At 38.9% G+C, this 18,025-nt stretch overlaps 2 protein-coding genes across 8 annotated transcripts; both read left to right on the plus strand.

Moving 5' to 3' along the window:
• Positions 1-1,628: 1,628 nt before the first annotated feature.
• On the plus strand, positions 1,629-6,407 carry LOC118041455 (serine/arginine-rich splicing factor SR34B). 7 transcript variants are annotated; one of them, XM_035048802.2, is made up of 15 exons: positions 1,629-1,747; positions 1,882-1,976; positions 2,225-2,290; positions 2,371-2,445; positions 2,547-2,652; positions 2,761-2,807; positions 2,983-3,040; positions 3,786-3,835; positions 3,945-4,001; positions 4,083-4,198; positions 4,271-4,366; positions 4,980-5,010; positions 5,574-5,607; positions 5,940-6,022; positions 6,150-6,407. In XM_035048802.2, coding segments are annotated over exons 2-14 (825 nt in total). In that variant the 5' UTR covers positions 1,629-1,747; positions 1,882-1,889; the 3' UTR covers positions 5,942-6,022; positions 6,150-6,407. The 7 variants fall into 7 exon arrangements, with proteins under 7 accessions (XP_034904693.1, XP_073260562.1, XP_034904690.1 ...); XM_073404461.1 differs by lacking the exon at positions 6,150-6,407 and having other exon boundaries at positions 4,958-5,010; positions 5,940-6,001; XM_035048799.2 differs by lacking the exon at positions 4,980-5,010 and having other exon boundaries at positions 4,083-4,366.
• Positions 6,408-7,498: 1,091 nt separating this feature from the next.
• On the plus strand, positions 7,499-9,159 carry LOC118041453 (phytochrome A-associated F-box protein). The gene has a single exon (XM_035048796.2). The coding sequence runs from the start codon at positions 7,832-7,834 to the stop codon at positions 8,834-8,836; it is 1,005 nt and encodes a 334-aa protein (XP_034904687.1). The 5' UTR covers positions 7,499-7,831; the 3' UTR covers positions 8,837-9,159.
• Positions 9,160-18,025: the final 8,866 nt, after the last annotated feature.

The following is an 18,025-nucleotide window of genomic DNA, read 5'->3' on the forward strand; positions in this document are numbered from 1 at the left end:
AACAATGATTTTCCCGCACTATTTAAATTTTTGTATAATATATCTTATATGTTAGGTTTCCTTATAAACTTACTATATAATAGAAGGAGAAACTATGTTGTAGTCAAACACCATAAAAACTATTATAAAAAAATTCCAAAAGAAATTTACAATCTCATAGCTAATAATGAAACCCTCCTCACAAATCCATGAAAGAAAAACAAAACCTAAAAAGAAATAAAAAAGAAATTTACATGATGCATACAAAAGAAATAAAAATAGCAAAGGGTAGAGGAGACTAAAACCTTGTAAATATGCAAAAAAATATCAATTTCCTTAAAATTATCAACTTGAAAATTATTAATAAAAATGTAAATGTCCATAGCTTTCCATGCTCATCTCTAATCATTTACCCTGTTCTTCACATGAAATAAAAAAAGGAAAATGAAGAGAAAGAAGAAAAATAAACAAAAGGAAAAAAAATGATTGCAACACGAGTGTTTAAAAATACGGTTGTACCTATGTTTTTAAAATATTTATGTTTTTTGTTAAAAAAATTTTTTATATATATTTTGAATTGTTTTAATGTGCTGGTATCAAAAATAATTTTTTAAAAATAAAACAACATTATTTTAATGTATTTTAATATCAAAAACACTTTAAAAAAATAACTACAATCATATTTTTAAACATAATCAAATAAAAAGGAGTGAAAACGCAAGGGGCAAAACTGATTTTTACAATGGAAGTCCACATTGACACGTGAGGAGGTCCACAATATTTTTCCCATATATTTTAGTTTTTTCTCTAATACAATGACCTATAATAATTTTACGATACTTATAAATGCTATATTCATTTATACTATCAATTGATGCGGTCGAATAAATATGTTTATCTTTAACGATTACCTAATAATATATTTTTTTTAAAATGATAATATGTATCACTAAATCAAATCAATTGGAAAAAAAAGGCAAAGAAGTAATTATAAATTAAAATAAAATGTTCCACGTGTGATTTCAAAATTAAAATTGGTTTTAAGAATAATTTATATATATTTAAATAATTTTAAATTATCATGAATGTACCGTATTAACATGGTATATATACATCTTGTTCATGAAGGAAACTTAGTATAAGTTGACTTGTAAATTGACTTTACTATTAAACATACCCTCAAGATCTTTTGATAAGAAAACTTAATTTCAATCAAGACACAGATTGATCTAATATTAACATTTGTTTTCAAATAAAAAAAACATGCTATATATGTATGTGTTAAACACATTTTCACTTTCGTTTTGTTTTTTTTTTTTCTAATAAATATATTAACTTTTAGTTACCCTTTCACATATTTTTTTTGAAAAAATATTAATTTTTTTTAATATTTTAATATATTTATATTAAAAATAAAAAAATATATAAAAACATATTTTAATAAAAAAAATATTTTTTAAAAAAATAACCAGCATCTCAGTACTAAAACACAAATCTTAATGTTATGGATACCAACCAAATGCAATTTATTTTTTTATTATAAAAAATTTCTCAAAGAAGTGGGTCCTTGAATGAGAAGGACACGTCGACGTTACTCCACCAGTTGATTGACATAAAGGCGAGGTGCACAAGATGAAAGCGTAGTTTGCGTAACAGGAAAACATTACCATAATAATACCCCTTATATGTTTACTAATCCACCCTTGGTTTCCCAACCTTTCAAAACCCTAGTCTTCCAAGCTGCTCCGATCATCAAATTCATCGAAAGGTAAGAACTCTGCATATTTTCCTTAAAAACAAAATGATAAAACTCGTTGTCTGCTCAGGTTTCAGAAATTTCATCCGTTTCTTGCTGTTTCGATCTCATTATGACGATTGTTGAATTGAACTTGACTATTTTAGGGGGAAAAATGAGTAGCCGAGCGAGCAGGACTCTCTATGTTGGAAATCTGCCTGGCGATATTCGCGAGAGAGAAGTCGAAGATTTATTCTACAAGGTAATTCAATTTTCCTCTTTGTTGTTTCTTGGAAATTCGAATATATATCACAGCTTCTGATTTTCACTGTTTGGAATGAAGGAAACTATCGAACTTCGTTGTCTAGGAAATTTTTGTTAGGGTTTTCGAAAAAATGCACAAAAGTACTCCTATCTTTGACAATAATGGCTGATGAATACAGTCGAGAAGCTTGTACTTCCATTTTTTTCTGTTCTTTTAGTTTTATAACGATTTTCATTTCGTTGCAGTATGGACCTATTGCACACATTGATTTGAAAATCCCACCAAGACCCCCTGGTTATGCCTTTGTTGAGGTGAGTTTTGGGAATGTGCTTTCTACGTTCTTTTCATTTGTAATTGGTTTTCAACTTTCCTTCAATTTTTTTTTTCACAGTTTGAAGAGGCTCGAGATGCTGAGGATGCAATTCGTGGTCGTGATGGCTATGATTTTGATGGGCATCGTTTAAGGGTTAGCTATTTATTTATTTATTGTAATTATTTTAGCTGCCAGCTAGGTGTTAGTTGTGAGTTGAGACTCGTGCATCTTATGATCTCACACCTATCATATAGGTGGAACTTGCACATGGTGGGCGTGGACATTCATCCTCAGATCGTCATAGTAGCCATAGTGGTGGTCGTGGGCGTGGTGGAGTATCCAGGCGCTCTGAATATCGTGGTGTGTAGTACATATAATGCATTTTGCACCATGCTACATGCTATAAAAGGGATAAGTAAACTAGTTAGCTCATCGTGTCTTTAATTTGAGGCTTTCTTCACCATGCAGTTGTAGTCACGGGGTTACCTTCTTCTGCTTCATGGCAAGACCTTAAGGTGGGCCCAAATTCCTTTCTCTTTAAATCAACACTTGGCAATATTCCTTCCATGGCCACACCTACTTCCCTTTCCATCTGCATGTATTGAAGTTAGGATGGTGTCATTTCTTAGTGTCATTTCTTAGTGTTGTTTCGTACTTAGGGTTAACTTTGATTTCTCATATAATTTTTAGGATCACATGCGCCGAGCAGGAGATGTCTGTTTCTCCCAAGTGTTCCGTGATGGCAGTGGTAAGATACTTAAGACATTCGAGTCTTTACTTATATCTGTGGTACTGATATACTGCCAGTATTCATGATATTCTTGTTTTAATTTGCTTGGAATGGCTCCTGTGGAGCTAGCTTACGTGCTATGTTTTTTCTACTCGATGCAGATTTTACATACTTTGTTTTCTCTATTTCTTTCCTGCTTTCTTTTTAATTTATATTTTTAATTTTGAATTTTGAGAAAATGAACTTGAGTTTGTAATGAGGATGAGGACATTTAAAATAGTTTGCTTTGGGGCTGTTCTTTTGGTTCTGCTCATTGAAATTATTGATGCTAGGGCTTTCACTGGGCTGGATTATAAAAATCTAATATGTTTCCAGATTAATTGGTTGGGTAGTGTGCTGCAGAGAAGTTTTGATCTGGCCATCCCATTCCAATTTGAAACCAGCAATCCATTTGTTAAAAAATCAGGCATGCATTTATAGTAATCTGATTGGATACACGAAAAATCTATTGGATGATCAAATTCTTTAGGATTTGGATGTAGACAAAAATATCAAGTATTAGCTGGATTATATTGAATTAGATTCAGTAATTCCTTTACCAGTTTGAACTTACAGTATACCTTGGTTCTGTCCAAATCTTTTGACTTAGACGTGATAATGTTTATTTTAATTGCTCTAAACTGTTGCTTACTGGACTTGGTTTTGGAGAAGAATGAGTAATGCTGGATTAACGTTTTGCATGTTGTTGTGTTGTTGTTTTTAGGCACTACAGGAATTGTAGATTACACGAACTATGAAGACATGAAATATGCAGTGAGTTATCTCTCTGATTTTCCATTGACAGTTTGAATAATCTCTGAACTTTCCCAACAGGTTCAATGTTTTTATCATTTCAGATTCTTTGGTTTGTTTTCCTCTGCAGATTAAGAAGCTCGATGACTCTGAGTTTCGAAATGCCTTTTCTCGGGCATATGTTCGTGTATGGTTTAAATTCCTCTTCCTCTATTCACACATGCATGCATATGTGTTGTGTTACTCATATTTCACATTTAACTTGCAGGTGAGGGAATATGATTCCAAACGGGACTCATCTAGGAGCCCTAGTCGTGGTCGATCTCATTCTAGAGGCCGCAGTGATAGCCGCGGTCGAAGTTTAAGTCAGAGCAGGAGCCGAAGGTTTGTGTGTAACAATTTTCTTGGTGATAAGTCGGTGTGTAGTTGTTTCTCAACCTTAACATTGTTATGCAGCAAGTCTCCTAAAAACAAATCTACACGTCGATCACCTGCAAGGTCTCGATCGAGGTCTGTTTCTCGCTCTGGGTCAAGGGCACGCTCTCTATCAAGGTATTAATTATTTTTTGCTTAATTGTTGAGGTTCTGATTCTTACTTTTATGTTTTAACATGCATTTTATTTTTTGGTGTGTGCATGAGAGGGGGAGAGCAATACACAAGAAAATGCGCTTTACTCTTTGTGATGGAGTTATTCCATGTTTGCATTAAATTAACTATGTTTTACAAAGTGGTCGCTTGCACTTATTCTATTGGTCTTGCCACCTGACCTCGCCCGTGTAGTTTTTTTGCTTCAACTTCCAAAGTCAAATAATATATTTTTACCAGCAGCATAACAAAGTTGTGCCTTGTGGCTAAAAGTTCACAATTACTAATGCTATGATAATTTTACCTGTAGGTTATTTTTAAAGGTCGAATTGTGGGTCTAAGTTGTAGAAATGTGCTTAAGAGGGGATTTGATTTTGAATTTAAAAAGTATTGTCTTGGGATTCATTTTTCTTTCTGCAATTGTCTGAAACCTTTTTCACTTTAATGATTTGTTTCATTGAGTGGATGGGTTAATTGGAAAACAATTCGGATTTTCAAACCATCTTTAGTTTCTTTCTTTTTACTGTATGAAAATTGCCTTCTTTGATATATTGCAGTGACATGGGGATTGGATTTTAGGATCTTGATGGGATATGGTTCAGTTGTAGAGGTATGCTGTTTTTCAGATGGCAGCTTTGGAAACCTTCATAGTGTCACGGTTCTAATGTATTTAGCATCATAATGTCCATGGGTGCTAGATTGGGAACAAAGGAGATTATGCATTGCAATAATAAGGCTGGATATCAGTGAACTAACTGCCAGTGGATCTGGAAGTCTGGTCAACATTGAGCGGTAGAAACTGTCATTATCTTTTTCTACTCCAACTATTACCAAGCTATTAGAACCTGCTGGCTGGACTCGTTGTGGATTTTCCTGTACAGCAGGGAAGCATGCCTCTGTACTGTCAGATGGTGTCTGCAAAGACATTATAGTTCTTTAATTGAGATGTATTAATTTTTTTATTAGTTATTTTATTGAGGTCTCATTTTTATGAAATGGTGCCTGATTTGTTTTTTTTTTTGGCTCTCTTGAATTGCTAAAGTTTATAGCTTTTCATATAATCATTTATGAATGTGGTTACTCTGACGTGGAAGAGGCATCAAGGCTCTTGGATGAGAGTTGTTAAAGGAACGTGTGGATTTTAAATTTGGGTTGTTTCTGGAACTTTTGCAGATCCCGTTCAAGATCAAGATCTCCACTTCCATCTGTAAGTTATTTCTCATGTAGGTTTAGGCAGATATGAAGAAACATGTTTCTTAGTGGATAATCTTGCGCAAGCAGTTGTCTTTCCTAGTTGGCTTGACCATGGAATAAAATTGCTTTTAAGATGAAGTTCCCAGACAGCATAACAGAATTGGACCATTCATCATATTGGTAATATAATAAAGTAGGCTTTGCTTCTCCACCCGCCACTTGAATGCACTAGTTCTCCTTGCCGGTCAATAACCAATCTATGGTTTTAGTCATTGTAGTTGTGCCTGCTTGCCATGCAACACTATATCATTTTTTTAGGTTAATATTGATGTTCTTCTGCATCAGAAACGCATTAGCAAAAGCCCCAAAAAGCGCAGTGTTAGCAGGAGCCCCAGGGATAGCAGAAGCAGAAGCAAGAGTTTATCACGGTCTCATTCTCGTCTGCCAATTTATTCTTAGTTACTGATGTTGAAACATGTTATTCTCAAGATGTTTTTATTGGTGACCCATTATTGTAATTGAGTATTGACTTGGTATTTGCAAATTTGTTGGCAGGTGAGGTGGTGATAATGGTTTATCCATGGACACGGATTCAGGGAAGCGGAAAGTATGTGGTTTGAACTTTTGAATGAATAAGTAATTGGTGAACAATGCACAAGGAAAAGAGTCGTGAACAATATGTTTTAATTTTACCGAGTGCACTATGTTCAGATTCTTGTGCCTAGGCCTGATTTGGATTGCATGTTTGAATTGTTATCGTTTACCTTATTGGATTTTATTAGCTATAATATATTTGATTCTAGGTTATTTGGATGGGTTGCTTTTGCTCATTTTTTCTTTGCACGGTGGCGCTACATGTGCGATGGCATGGTTAAAGCGTGCTTATATTTCCTGGACCTTTCAGAAGGATTGATATTAACAAGGAGGAATATGTATGCATGGCTAATTTTTTTGGTTAACTTTGTAGAGGGGATTTGCTTCCTGGAAATGATTTTTACGAATTCGATGTTCGCATGGGAGGTGTCAATAACAGCTGAGGATTTTGAACACGGAAGTGACTGTCAATGCGGTTCCGACTTCCGATGGCTCCTCGGCAAGCCTGCCTAGAGGGTCGTGTTTTTTTTTATTATTGGTGTGTCTAGAGCCTGATTGATCTTGGGGAATAAATCTTTCTTGAAGCTGCAGCAGGCAAATCTGAACCGACACGTGAATGCGACCCCATGTGTATGTCATTTAGGGTGAAATGGTGGGCAGGTGTTAGTGCGTGGATGGGTTTTGCTGATATATATCCACTCTAGGTGGCAAAGCGGTAGCCTAAAGTCTCTCTTGCTTGGAGAGAGGGTCCTGTTCATTGAATCTCCACCGTACCCGCACCCGCACACCCCAATAAGGTGTTGAACTAGATAACACTGGTGTTGCTCCGTGCTGCTAAAAATTTAAAAAGTGAGGGTATATAATAATGTGTCCGCACTGCAAAGTTGGATCTGTGTTCTGGAATAGAATCTGTACTTTGGGTGCTGCGCGTTTCGTAACTTTAAACTATTAAAATAATGCTTTTAATTAAATTATATTAACGCACGGCACCACCCCAATTCCACCGCCGCAATACTAGTAATACGGAGTTTTATAAATTTTTTGGATTGCTTCGTTTTTTTGCTTTATATCATTATTACTTGCACACGGTAAAATACGATACGGTGTAGTATGAAAACTTCAGTACTACCTGCCGTGGTGTTGAAGTCATGTGATTTATGGAATGAATGCCACACGTGCAATGAGAAGCACATGACCATAAACGATGGGCTCAAGTGGTGCAAGCTGAGGCCTTCAATTCACATTTCAAGCTCAAATTACAGCATGCGATTCCCTCTATAGAGCAGCCCTTTACGAAATTCATTAGTCCTCTGCCACCCCGTCTCAAAAAAAAAAAAAAAAAAAAAGGGGCATGGTTGATTAAACTAACTGGAAAAATGCAATAATATAATAATGAGGGTGGCAGGCAGTGGATAGATTAAAGTTTAAACAGTGGAGTCGTGTCACCTCACCATCCATAAATACATAGCTAATCTCCAAAACCAATCGCGGACCGCCACCTGATTCTATCACCACACCAACCTCTTCTCTACCTCAAGGAAATCATTCTCCTTCCGATTCACAATTGGATTAGAGATTGGACTACCAAAAACACCCCCGGCTTCCTCTGTTTTCATTTTCCGACTACACAAACGGAAAAAGAAATGACAGTAACCACGGATTTCTCAAGACTCTCAGACGACGTCGTCCTCAACATCCTCTCCAAACTAGAAGACGATCCACGCAACTGGGCCCGCCTCGCTTGTGTCTGCTCCAGACTCTCCTCTCTTGTACGCGACATCTGCTGGAGATCCAAGTGCAATAAAACCATCCCCTCTGTCGTCGCCGATCTCCTCCCCTCCCCTGACTCCTCCTTCCCCGGCGGCTGGTCTGCCCTCTACAAGCTCGCAGTTTGCTGCCCTGGCCTCCTCCACGCCGGCGTCCTTCTCGAGCTCTCCGATTTTGGCCTCGAACGCGAGCTTGGCCCGGACAATTATTTCCGCAAATCGGAAACCACACCATCCATGCCCCACCAACCACAACAAGCGTCTGATTCTTGTTCTAATTTAGAAAACTGCGATTCATCTTGGTCCTTATTTGACGATTTATATTACGACACCGTCTACAACGTATCTGAATCACAGGATGGGGCTGCTGGTGGCTGTGAAGCGAATGAAGATGTTATCGGTGATAATGACGACGAAAGTGTTGATGTTGTTGATAAGGCAGGCCTCGATTTTTCTGTAAGCAAGAGAAGGAAAGTTTGTTATAGATCTTCGAGGTCTCATTTGGCATCTGGGGTTTGGAATTTGTGCAGAGAACAAGGGAATAAGCTATTAGCGAGTCGGTTTCGAGGGGATTGCTTGTACATTTGTGATTGGCCCGGCTGTGTTCACACTGAAGAGAAGAGGAATTATATGTTGTTTAGAGGGATTTTTAAGAATTTTAAGAAATCGAGGGTTTGGAGAACGGTGCATGATGGGAATAGGAGCAAGACTGATTTGAATTGTGCGTTTTGTGAGTGTAAGGAGACTTGGGATTTGAATTCTGCGTTTTGTTTGAAGAGAGGGTGCGGGTATCATGATGACGGTGAGCCTGTAGTTCGGGCTTATGTTTGTGAAAATGGGCATGTCTCCGGTGCTTGGACTGATTGGCCATTGTACACTTGATGCTTCTTGTTTTAGAGCTTGTCTCGCATTATGGTTTAACTTATTTTAATGTGGTTTTCAAAGTGTTTTACGTAAAAGATTTGATTAAATTGAAGTTTTTTTTTAATGATTTTGATATATGTTTTTAGATTTTTTTAATTATTTTGATATGTTGATATTGCTGGTATTTTTAATTAAAAACACTATGAACAATTTGAATTGGTTGTGTTTATTTATAATTCTGTCGTGTGTTTTTTTTTCTTTTTTTAATCTTCCATACTATTGTTGTCTCTTTTGGTGATGTAATGCTCAATTTTAATAGAAGAATTGTGTCTTATTTTCAACATGGTGTTTGGAATTTTTTTTTATGCTCATTGTCTAACTAATAAACTGTAATATGTTAAAACAATGTGTAAGATAAGCAGAATAGTTCAACAATTTTGTTTCTGTGAACTTGTGTAATCTTAGCTTAGCTTGTAGGCGTGTGCTTGTGTTAGTCTTTGTCGTACGAGGTTCTGTATGCCATCAAATTAGTAGTGGAACTCGAACTTGAAATTCCACAATTAGTGCCCGCATTTGCTATATGTTTTCGGTCTCCATTTATGGAAGGAAACTTAGCAGCTCGGTGATTTGATCCCACTTTGTAAAACATCACTTCCGTAGTTCATCTCGAGAGAAATGGTTTTGGATCAGATTTCTGAACTGTGGGCATGCAGTTCAATTAAAATATTGTTTTTTGAGCAGCAAAAGTTAGATTTTATAACAATTAGCCTCCAGGTCTGCTGCTCGGCTAGTCTGGATAATCCTTTCTCCGCTCCTGTTGGATTAAAAAATTATCTGGGTATTGTCCGGGATTGTGTTATATATATATATATATATATATTTGATGTTGTGATGATGTAAAATATATATTTTTAAAAAATATATTATTATCACTACAACAGAGAAGGGTCCATCAATAATCCGAGACCATGCTCTCCCCAAAAATAGAACTATTCAGCAAACTCAACATACAACAAGTCACAGTTTTTGGTTTAGATTTCAGAATTGGTTGTTACAATTATGGTGAATTGGGGCTTTATGTTAGTGAGTGTAGCAAATTGGAAAGTCATCCGGGAAAAATTATGTTGATAGGGGAGCCTATGGATGCAATGGACGATCCTGCTTATGATAATTCTGATAATAGTAAATAGATTTTGCATGAGGAAAGTAGTACTATTATTCTATTAACGACAAGGTATGCAATTTTATTCGATAGTGATAGCTACAAGAATGTATAATAAGTTAGAGCCGTAAAAAAGTTACAACTTAAAATAGAAAAAAACCCACATCCTATAAACCAAAATAACTAGGCGAGGTGGCTAGTAGTAATAGTTTAGGACTAAGAAGTTTGTTTTTTCTATAGTTTCAAGTTTGAGCTCTGTAATTACTTATATAATGGTCACTGGAGGCTTATATGATTGTTAACTTTAGGATTCATAGGATTAGTCAAGATACACGCAAACTAGTCCAGATACCCATGTTAATAATAATAATAAAAAAGCTAAATAAGGACAATAAATCAATCATGGATAAATATTATTTTGTTTTATTTTTTATAAGTAAGAGATATTTGACAATATTTAGTGTGATATTGTAATTATAAATACATGTTATATACTGTTAGATAGATCATGACAACATGACATGAATATTGTGCATGACAGAAAATATAATACATATAACCTATTATAAAACAGGTGCGCATGATATTGTCGCCTAGAAGGAAGAGGGTAATTGTTGAAGGCAAAAGTGAAAATATGTTGTTTATTTCAGATTTGTAGAGAAGGAGAAAAAAGAAAAAAGGAGAAGGAAAAGGTAAAGATCGAATAATATGATTAAGGGTTTGGTTTAGAACAAGTCATTAATGACCGGTACTAAATTTTTCAAGAATAAAAATATATTAAGAGTGTGTTATGAGCAACTTCCACGTGGATAAGCAGTTGGCCAACATGGATAAGAAGTCAGCTAAAGGAAAATGTATCAAAGACGTGGTTGATGTGGCTGCTGAAACTTAGGAGTTGTGGCTGCTAAAAATACTGGAAGTGAAGTGATGGCCAGTATCGCACTATGCTCCAGTTGGCAGACTTCATGCATATCTCATTTTATTTAATTGTTATTTTCTATTTTATGTTAATGGGTTAGATAGTGCAGTAGTGGTGCCAACTTTTTAGGAGTTGGTTATTGAACAAGTTATTTAAATTGTAAGCAAAGACATGAATTAAGCAGAGAAGAAATTTGAATTTATTTACATTGAGATCGTTGGGTTCTCTCTTGTAACGAGCCCTTCACATATTTTCACAATAGGTTATAAGGGAAGAAAGTCGGGTAAACACCATTCTTTACAGGTGGATTTTACTGTCAATCGCCCTGTAACTCGATCGCAATCTTGGGACTGTAACAAATTGGTATCAGAGCAGGAAGTTATGGGTGATTCTTCAAACAATCTACAGGTTCAATTTGAGACCTTCATGAAGATGTATCAGGAGAACCGCCAACATGATCGAACCGAAAGGGAGCATCTCTCTGCTCGCATTGAAGAACTTTCTAGAGACTTAGCGGCCACCAGATTGGAGGCTCAACATGGAGATGATGGAAGTGTGAATCGAGGACCACGAGCACATCCTTAGATGGGTAATCGTTTGGAAGGGCGTGGACAACTACCCCGATACAGCCGGTTGGAATTTCCTCTTTATGATGGAAAAATTGACCCGCTTGCGTGGCTGAGTCGTTGTGATCATTTCTTTCGCCATCAACATATTCCAGAGGAAGAAAAGGTAGAAATTGCTTCGTATCACTTAGATGAGGATGCACAAGTTTGGTTCCTTAAGTTGGATAGGGATCGTCCTGGAATCTCTTGGGAAGAATTTAAACGACAATGCCATCTTCGTTTCGGCCCATCCATTCAAAGCAATAAATTGGGAGAACTTTCCAAGTTAAGACAAGGCGGCACCGTGGAGGAATTTCAACGTAAGTTTGAGCAATTGGCAGCCCGAGCAGGTCCTCTCACAACAGAGCAGGAAGTGGAGATTTTCATCAGTGGGTTGCAGGAATACATTGCAATTGAGGTGGAATTGCACAGACCTAGAGATTTAATCAGTGCCATGAGTCTCGCACGTTTATATGAGAGGAGAAGTGGAGCCAAGCGGTTCATACCAGCCACGTATAAACCACCATCAAATACATCATCCAGTTCTTCCAACCAAAAAACGTTCAAACGACTTAAACGGAATGAGATGGATGAAAGACGTGCCAAAGGTTTATGCTTCAACTGTGATGAAGTTTACAATCGGGGACATCAATGCAAGCGCTTGTTCTGGCTAGATGGGGTGGATGAATCCGTCCAGGAAGATAATGAGGACCATGATTTTGAAGAAGATATTCAGCCAGAAATATCCTTGCATGCCATCATGGGCGAGAATTCGGGAGGCAAAACAATGAGAATTCAGGGCATCATTGGACAACATCAATTAATGATTTTAATTGATTCAGGAAGTACTCATAGCTTCCTGGGCTCTCGGTGGGTGACAAAACTAGGACTGGCATGTGAATCAATGGAGGGATTGCAGGTTGTGGTTGCCAATGGCAGCAAAATCAGAAGTCCAGGTCAGTGTCCAAATGTTCCTATTACGATGGGAAATCAATTAATTCATATTGACCTCTATATTTTAAAGTTAAATGGGATTGATGCTGTCTTGGGAGTGAATTGGCTACAAACATTGGGTCCCATTCTTTGGGATTTTAAAGCCAAGTCCATGATTTTTAAACAAAATGGCAGAGTTATGGAACTACAGGGAACTGACAGCCCACATTCTACTCCAACGGTACAACTTCAAGCTGCAGACTTGGAGTCACCTTTAAATACAGATCTTGACAATCTCTTGACTGAATTTGATGCTATATTTCAAGAACCAAGGGGTCTTCCACCCGCAAGATCCTATGATCATCACATCAATTTGGAGCCAGGAACACATCCTGTCGTGGTGCGCCCATACAGATATCCTCATGAACAGAAAGATGAAATTGAGAGGCAGTGCAAAGATATGTTAGAACGGGGTATCATCAAGCCTAGTCAATCTCCTTATTCCTCACCGGTCCTTTTAGTCACTAAAGCAGATAACACATGGCGATTCTGCGTCGATTACAGAGCCTTGAATTCTAAGACAATCAAGGATAAATTTCCTATTCCGGTGATTGATGAGTTATTGGAGGAATTACATGGTGCCACATATTTCACAAAATTGGATTTGCGCTCCGGGTATCATCAAATCAGAATGTATCCGACAGACATAGAAAAGACTGCATTTCGCACTCATCACGGCCACTTTGAGTTCTTGGTAATGCCTTTCGGCCTGACCAATGCCCCTAGCACTTTCCAAGCTTTGATGAATGAGGTATTCCAACTACACCTACGTAAATTCATACTGGTGTTTTTTGATGATATTCTTGTCTATAGTCACTCCTGGACAGATCATTTAGCACACTTGCGGCTTGTCTTTGATATCCTAGCTACTCACCAATTATTTCTCAAGCGTTCCAAGTGCTGCATTGCTCAACACCAAGTATCCTAACTTGGCCATATTATCTCAGGAGAAGGGGTTGCTGTGGACAAAAGTAAAATTGCTGCCATGATTGACTGGCCTAAACCGTCCACGGTGAAAGGCTTACGGGGTTTTTTGGGCCTCACAGGTTATTATCGGAAATTTGTTCACAATTACGGCACTATTGCAGGTCCTCTTACAGCTATGTTACGCAGAGATTCATTCAACTGGACAGATGAGGCGTCTCAAGCATTTGAGCATTTGAAACTTGCTATGACAAGCACTCCTGTATTGGCGCTTCCTGACTTCACCACCCTGTTCATTTTAGAATGTGATGCCTCTGATACAGGAATGGGAGCTGTGTTACAACAAAATGGACAGCCAATTGCATACTTCAGTAGACCCCTGGCGATCCGTTATAAAAGTCTTCCTGCTTATGAAAAAGAACTCATTGGTTTAGCAAAGGCTGTTCGTCATTGGAGAGCTTATTTGTGGGGTCGTCACTTTCTCATCCGGACAGATCATTACAGTCTCAAATTCTTACTGGACCAACGCATCATCACTTCACCCCAGCAACACTGGTTAAGTAAGCTCATGGGTTTTGATTTTGCCGTAGAATATCGTGCAGGTAAACATAATACAGTGGCTGATGCTTTATCTCGTTGCTTGGAAGACCACCCATGTCTTACTTCCATTTCCATGCCACTCCTGCCTCTGTTCAATTTGATCCGATTGGAAATTAAGAATTCCGATCAGCTACAGTTGTTGCTATGTAATATTCGAAAAGGCGAAGCTCTGGGTTCGTGGGAATTCAAGGATGGTCTGCTTTTCTTCAAACGACGGGTTTATTTGCTGCACACATCTCCTCTGGTTCCATCTATTATTGCTGCTATCCACGACAGTGCTCATGAAGGATATCAGAAGACACTCCATCGTGTGGCTCAAGATTTCTATTGGCAAGGGATGAAAGCTTCCATTCAGACCTTTGTGCGTCACTGTGTGGTCTGCCAGAAACACAAAACTGAACATTTGCATCCTGCCGGACTTCTCCAACCATTACCTGTTCCACTTCAAATCTGGTCCGACATTTCTATGGATTTCAATGAGGGCCTCCCTCCCTCCCAAGGGAAGTCGGTTTTATTGGTGGTGGTCGACCGCTTTTCCAAATATGCTCATCTCCTTCCCCTTGCTCATCCATATACTGCTGTGAGTGTTGCTCGCTTGTTCTTTGACAATAAAATGGCACTTGGCCGCAAGTGCAAAAGAGGGAAAACGGCTACTGAAAGAGGACACATCTTCCCAAGAAGAATCGGCAGGAGACAACCCGTCCCAATGGACTAACACTTGGTTGGAATTGTGAACACAGCGAGAATCCAGAATAGCTTTAGGCAGAGGTTGAAGTTCGCCCTGTGTGAGAACAGGTAAGGAAGGTTCAATGGAAACCGAGGAGCCATGGAAAGGTTTGAGGCAAGACACATGAAACACAGGGTGCAGCTTAGTGGAAGAAGGAAGTTCCAATTTGTAAGCCACAGTGCCTATTTTGGCTATGATAGGAAAAGGGCCATAGAAACGGGGGGAGAGTTTAGTGTATTTGGAGGAAGAAAGGCTAAGCTGGCGGTGAGGGTGCAGTTTAAGTAAAACGAGATCACCAATTTGGAAGTGAACAGGACGATGCTTTAGCATCATACCGAGCTTTCATGGAATTCTGAGCTTGAAGTAAACGGGTGCGAAGGTCTTGAAGAACCAAGTCGCGATTGAACAATTCCTGATCAACAGCTTCGAGTTTAGCTAAACCAGGACAATAAGACAGCATAGTGGGAGGGGACCGACCATAAACAACCTCAAATGGAGTGGCCTTAAGAGAAGAGTGGTAGCTAGTGTTGTAGCAGTACTCTACCCAAGGCAGCCATTGAAACCAGCGGCGAGGACGGTCACTGGTAAAGCAACGCAGATACATCTCGATAGTGCGGTTGACAACCTCGGTCTGGCCGTCACTCTGCGGATGATAAGCAGTACTAAAAGCCAATTTGGTGCCACTCAAGCGAAATAATTCAGTCCAAAACAAACTGGTGAATGTGACGTCACGATCACTTACAATAGTTTCAGGCAAACCATGAAGTTTGAAAATATTGTCAAAGAACAAGCGAGCAACACTCACAGCAGTATATGGATGAGCAAGGGGAAGGAGATGAGCATATTTGGAAAAGTGGTCGACCACCACCAATAAAACCGTCTTCCCTTGGGAGGGAGGAGGCCCTCAATGAAATCCATAGAAATGTCGGACCAGATTTGAAGTGGAACAGGTAATGGTTGGAGAAGTCCGGCAGGATGCAAATGTTCAGTTTTGTGTTTCTGGCAGACCACACAGTGACGCACAAAGGTCTGAATGGAAGCTTTCATCCCTTGCCAATAGAAATCTTGAGCCACACGATGGAGTGTCTTCTGATATCCTTCATGAGCACTGTCGTGGATAGCAGCAATAATAGATGGAACCAGAGGAGATGTGTGCAGCAAATAAACCCGTCGTTTGAAGAAAAAGCAGACCATCCTTGAATTCCCACGAACCCACAGCTTCGCCTTTTCGAATATTACATAGCAACAACTGTAGCTGATCGGAATTCTTAATTTCCAATCGGATCAAATTGAACAGAGGCAGGAGTGGCATGGAAATGGAAGTAAGACATGGGTGGTCTTCCAAGCAACGAGATAAAGCATCAGCCACTGTATTATGTTTACCTGCACGATATTCTACGGCAAAAATCAAAACCCATGAGCTTACTTAACCAGTGTTGCTGGGGTGAAGTGATGATGCGTTGGTCCAGTAAGAATTTGAGACTGTAATGATCTGTCCGGATGAGAAAGTGACGACCCCACAAATAAGCTCTCCAATGACGAACAGCCTTTGCTAAACCAATGAGTTCTTTTTCATAAGCAGGAAGACTTTTATAACGGATTGCCAGGGGTCTACTGAAGTATGCAATTGGCTGCCCATTTTGTTGTAACACAGCTCCCATTCCTGTATCAGAGGCATCAACATTCTAAAATGAACAGGGTGGTGAAGTCAGGAAGCGCCAATACAGGAGTGCTTGTCATAGCAAGTTTCAAATCCCAAATGCTTGAGACGCCTCATCTGTCCAGTTGAATGAATCTCTGCGTAACATAGCTGTAAAGAGGACCTGCAATAGTGCCGTAATTGTGAACAAATTTCCGATAATAACCTGTGAGGCCCAAAAAACCCCGTAAGCCTTTCACCGTGGACGGTTTAGGCCAGTCAATCATGGCAGCAATTTTACTTTTGTCCACAAAAACCCCTTCTCCTGAGATAATATGGCCAAGGTAGGATACTTGGTGTTGAGCAATGCAGCACTTGGAACGCTTGAGAAATAATTGTTGAGTAGCTAGGATATCAAAGACAAGCCGCAAGTGTGCTAAATGATCTGTCCAGGAGTGACTATAGACAAGAATATCATCAAAAAACACCAGTATGAATTTACGTAGGTGTAGTTGGAATACCTCATTCATCAAAGCTTGGAAAGTGCTAGGGGCATTGGTCAGGCCGAAAAGGCATTACCAAGAACTCAAAGTGGCCGTGATGAGTGCGAAATGCAGTCTTTTCTATGTCTGTCGGATACATTCTGATTTGATGATACCTGGAGCGCAAATCCAATTTTGTGAAATATGTGGCACCATGTAATTCCTCCAATACCATCAAATTACGTGGTGCTCAACACCAAGTATCCTACCTTGGCCATATTATCTCAGGAGAAGGGGTTGCTGTGGACAAAAGTAAAATTGCTGCCATGATTGACTGGCCTAAACCGTCCACGGTGAAAGGCTTACGGGGTTTTTTGGGCCTTACAGGTTATTATCGGAAATTTGTTCACAATTACGGCACTATTGCAGGTCCTCTTACAGCTATGTTACGCAGAGATTCATTCAACTGGACAGATGAGGCGTCTCAAGCATTTGAGCATTTGAAACTTGCTATGACAAGCACTCCTGTATTGGCGCTTCCTGACTTCACCACCCTGTTCATTTTAGAATGTGATGCCTCTGATACAGGAATGGGAGCTGTGTTACAACAAAATGGACAGCCAATTGCATACTTCAGTAGACCCCTGGCGATCCGTTATAAAAGTCTTCCTGCTTATGAAAAAGAACTCATTGGTTTAGCAAAGGCTGTTCGTCATTGGAGAGCTTATTTGTGGGGTCGTCACTTTCTCATCCGGACAGATCATTACAGTCTCAAATTCTTACTGGACCAACGCATCATCACTTCACCCCAGCAACACTGGTTAAGTAAGCTCATGGGTTTTGATTTTGCCGTAGAATATCGTGCAGGTAAACATAATACAGTGGCTGATGCTTTATCTCGTTGCTTGGAAGACCACCCATGTCTTACTTCCATTTCCATGCCACTCCTGCCTCTGTTCAATTTGATCCGATTGGAAATTAAGAATTCCGATCAGCTACAGTTGTTGCTATGTAATATTCGAAAAGGCGAAGCTGTGGGTCCGTGGGAATTCAAGGATGGTCTGCTTTTCTTCAAACGACGGGTTTATTTGCTGCACACATCTCCTCTGGTTCCATCTATTATTGCTGCTATCCACGATAGTGCTCATGAAGGATA

This window comes from Populus alba, chromosome 14 (genome assembly GCF_005239225.2).
Source record: "Populus alba chromosome 14, ASM523922v2, whole genome shotgun sequence".
In the NCBI taxonomy this organism is placed as follows: Eukaryota; Viridiplantae; Streptophyta; class Magnoliopsida; order Malpighiales; family Salicaceae; genus Populus; species Populus alba.

Coding starts and splice junctions, on each gene's coding strand:
- LOC118041455 (XM_035048799.2), top strand. CDS start 1,890: ATGAGTAGCCGAGCGAGCAGGACTCTCTATGTTGGAAATCTGCCTGGC. Junction 2,653..2,760: donor CAGGCGCTCTGAATATCGTG/GTGTGTAGTACA, acceptor TTCACCATGCAG/TTGTAGTCACGGGGTTACCT. Junction 3,836..3,944: donor ATGAAGACATGAAATATGCA/GTGAGTTATCTC, acceptor TTTCCTCTGCAG/ATTAAGAAGCTCGATGACTC.
- LOC118041453 (XM_035048796.2), top strand. CDS start 7,832: ATGACAGTAACCACGGATTTCTCAAGACTCTCAGACGACGTCGTCCTC.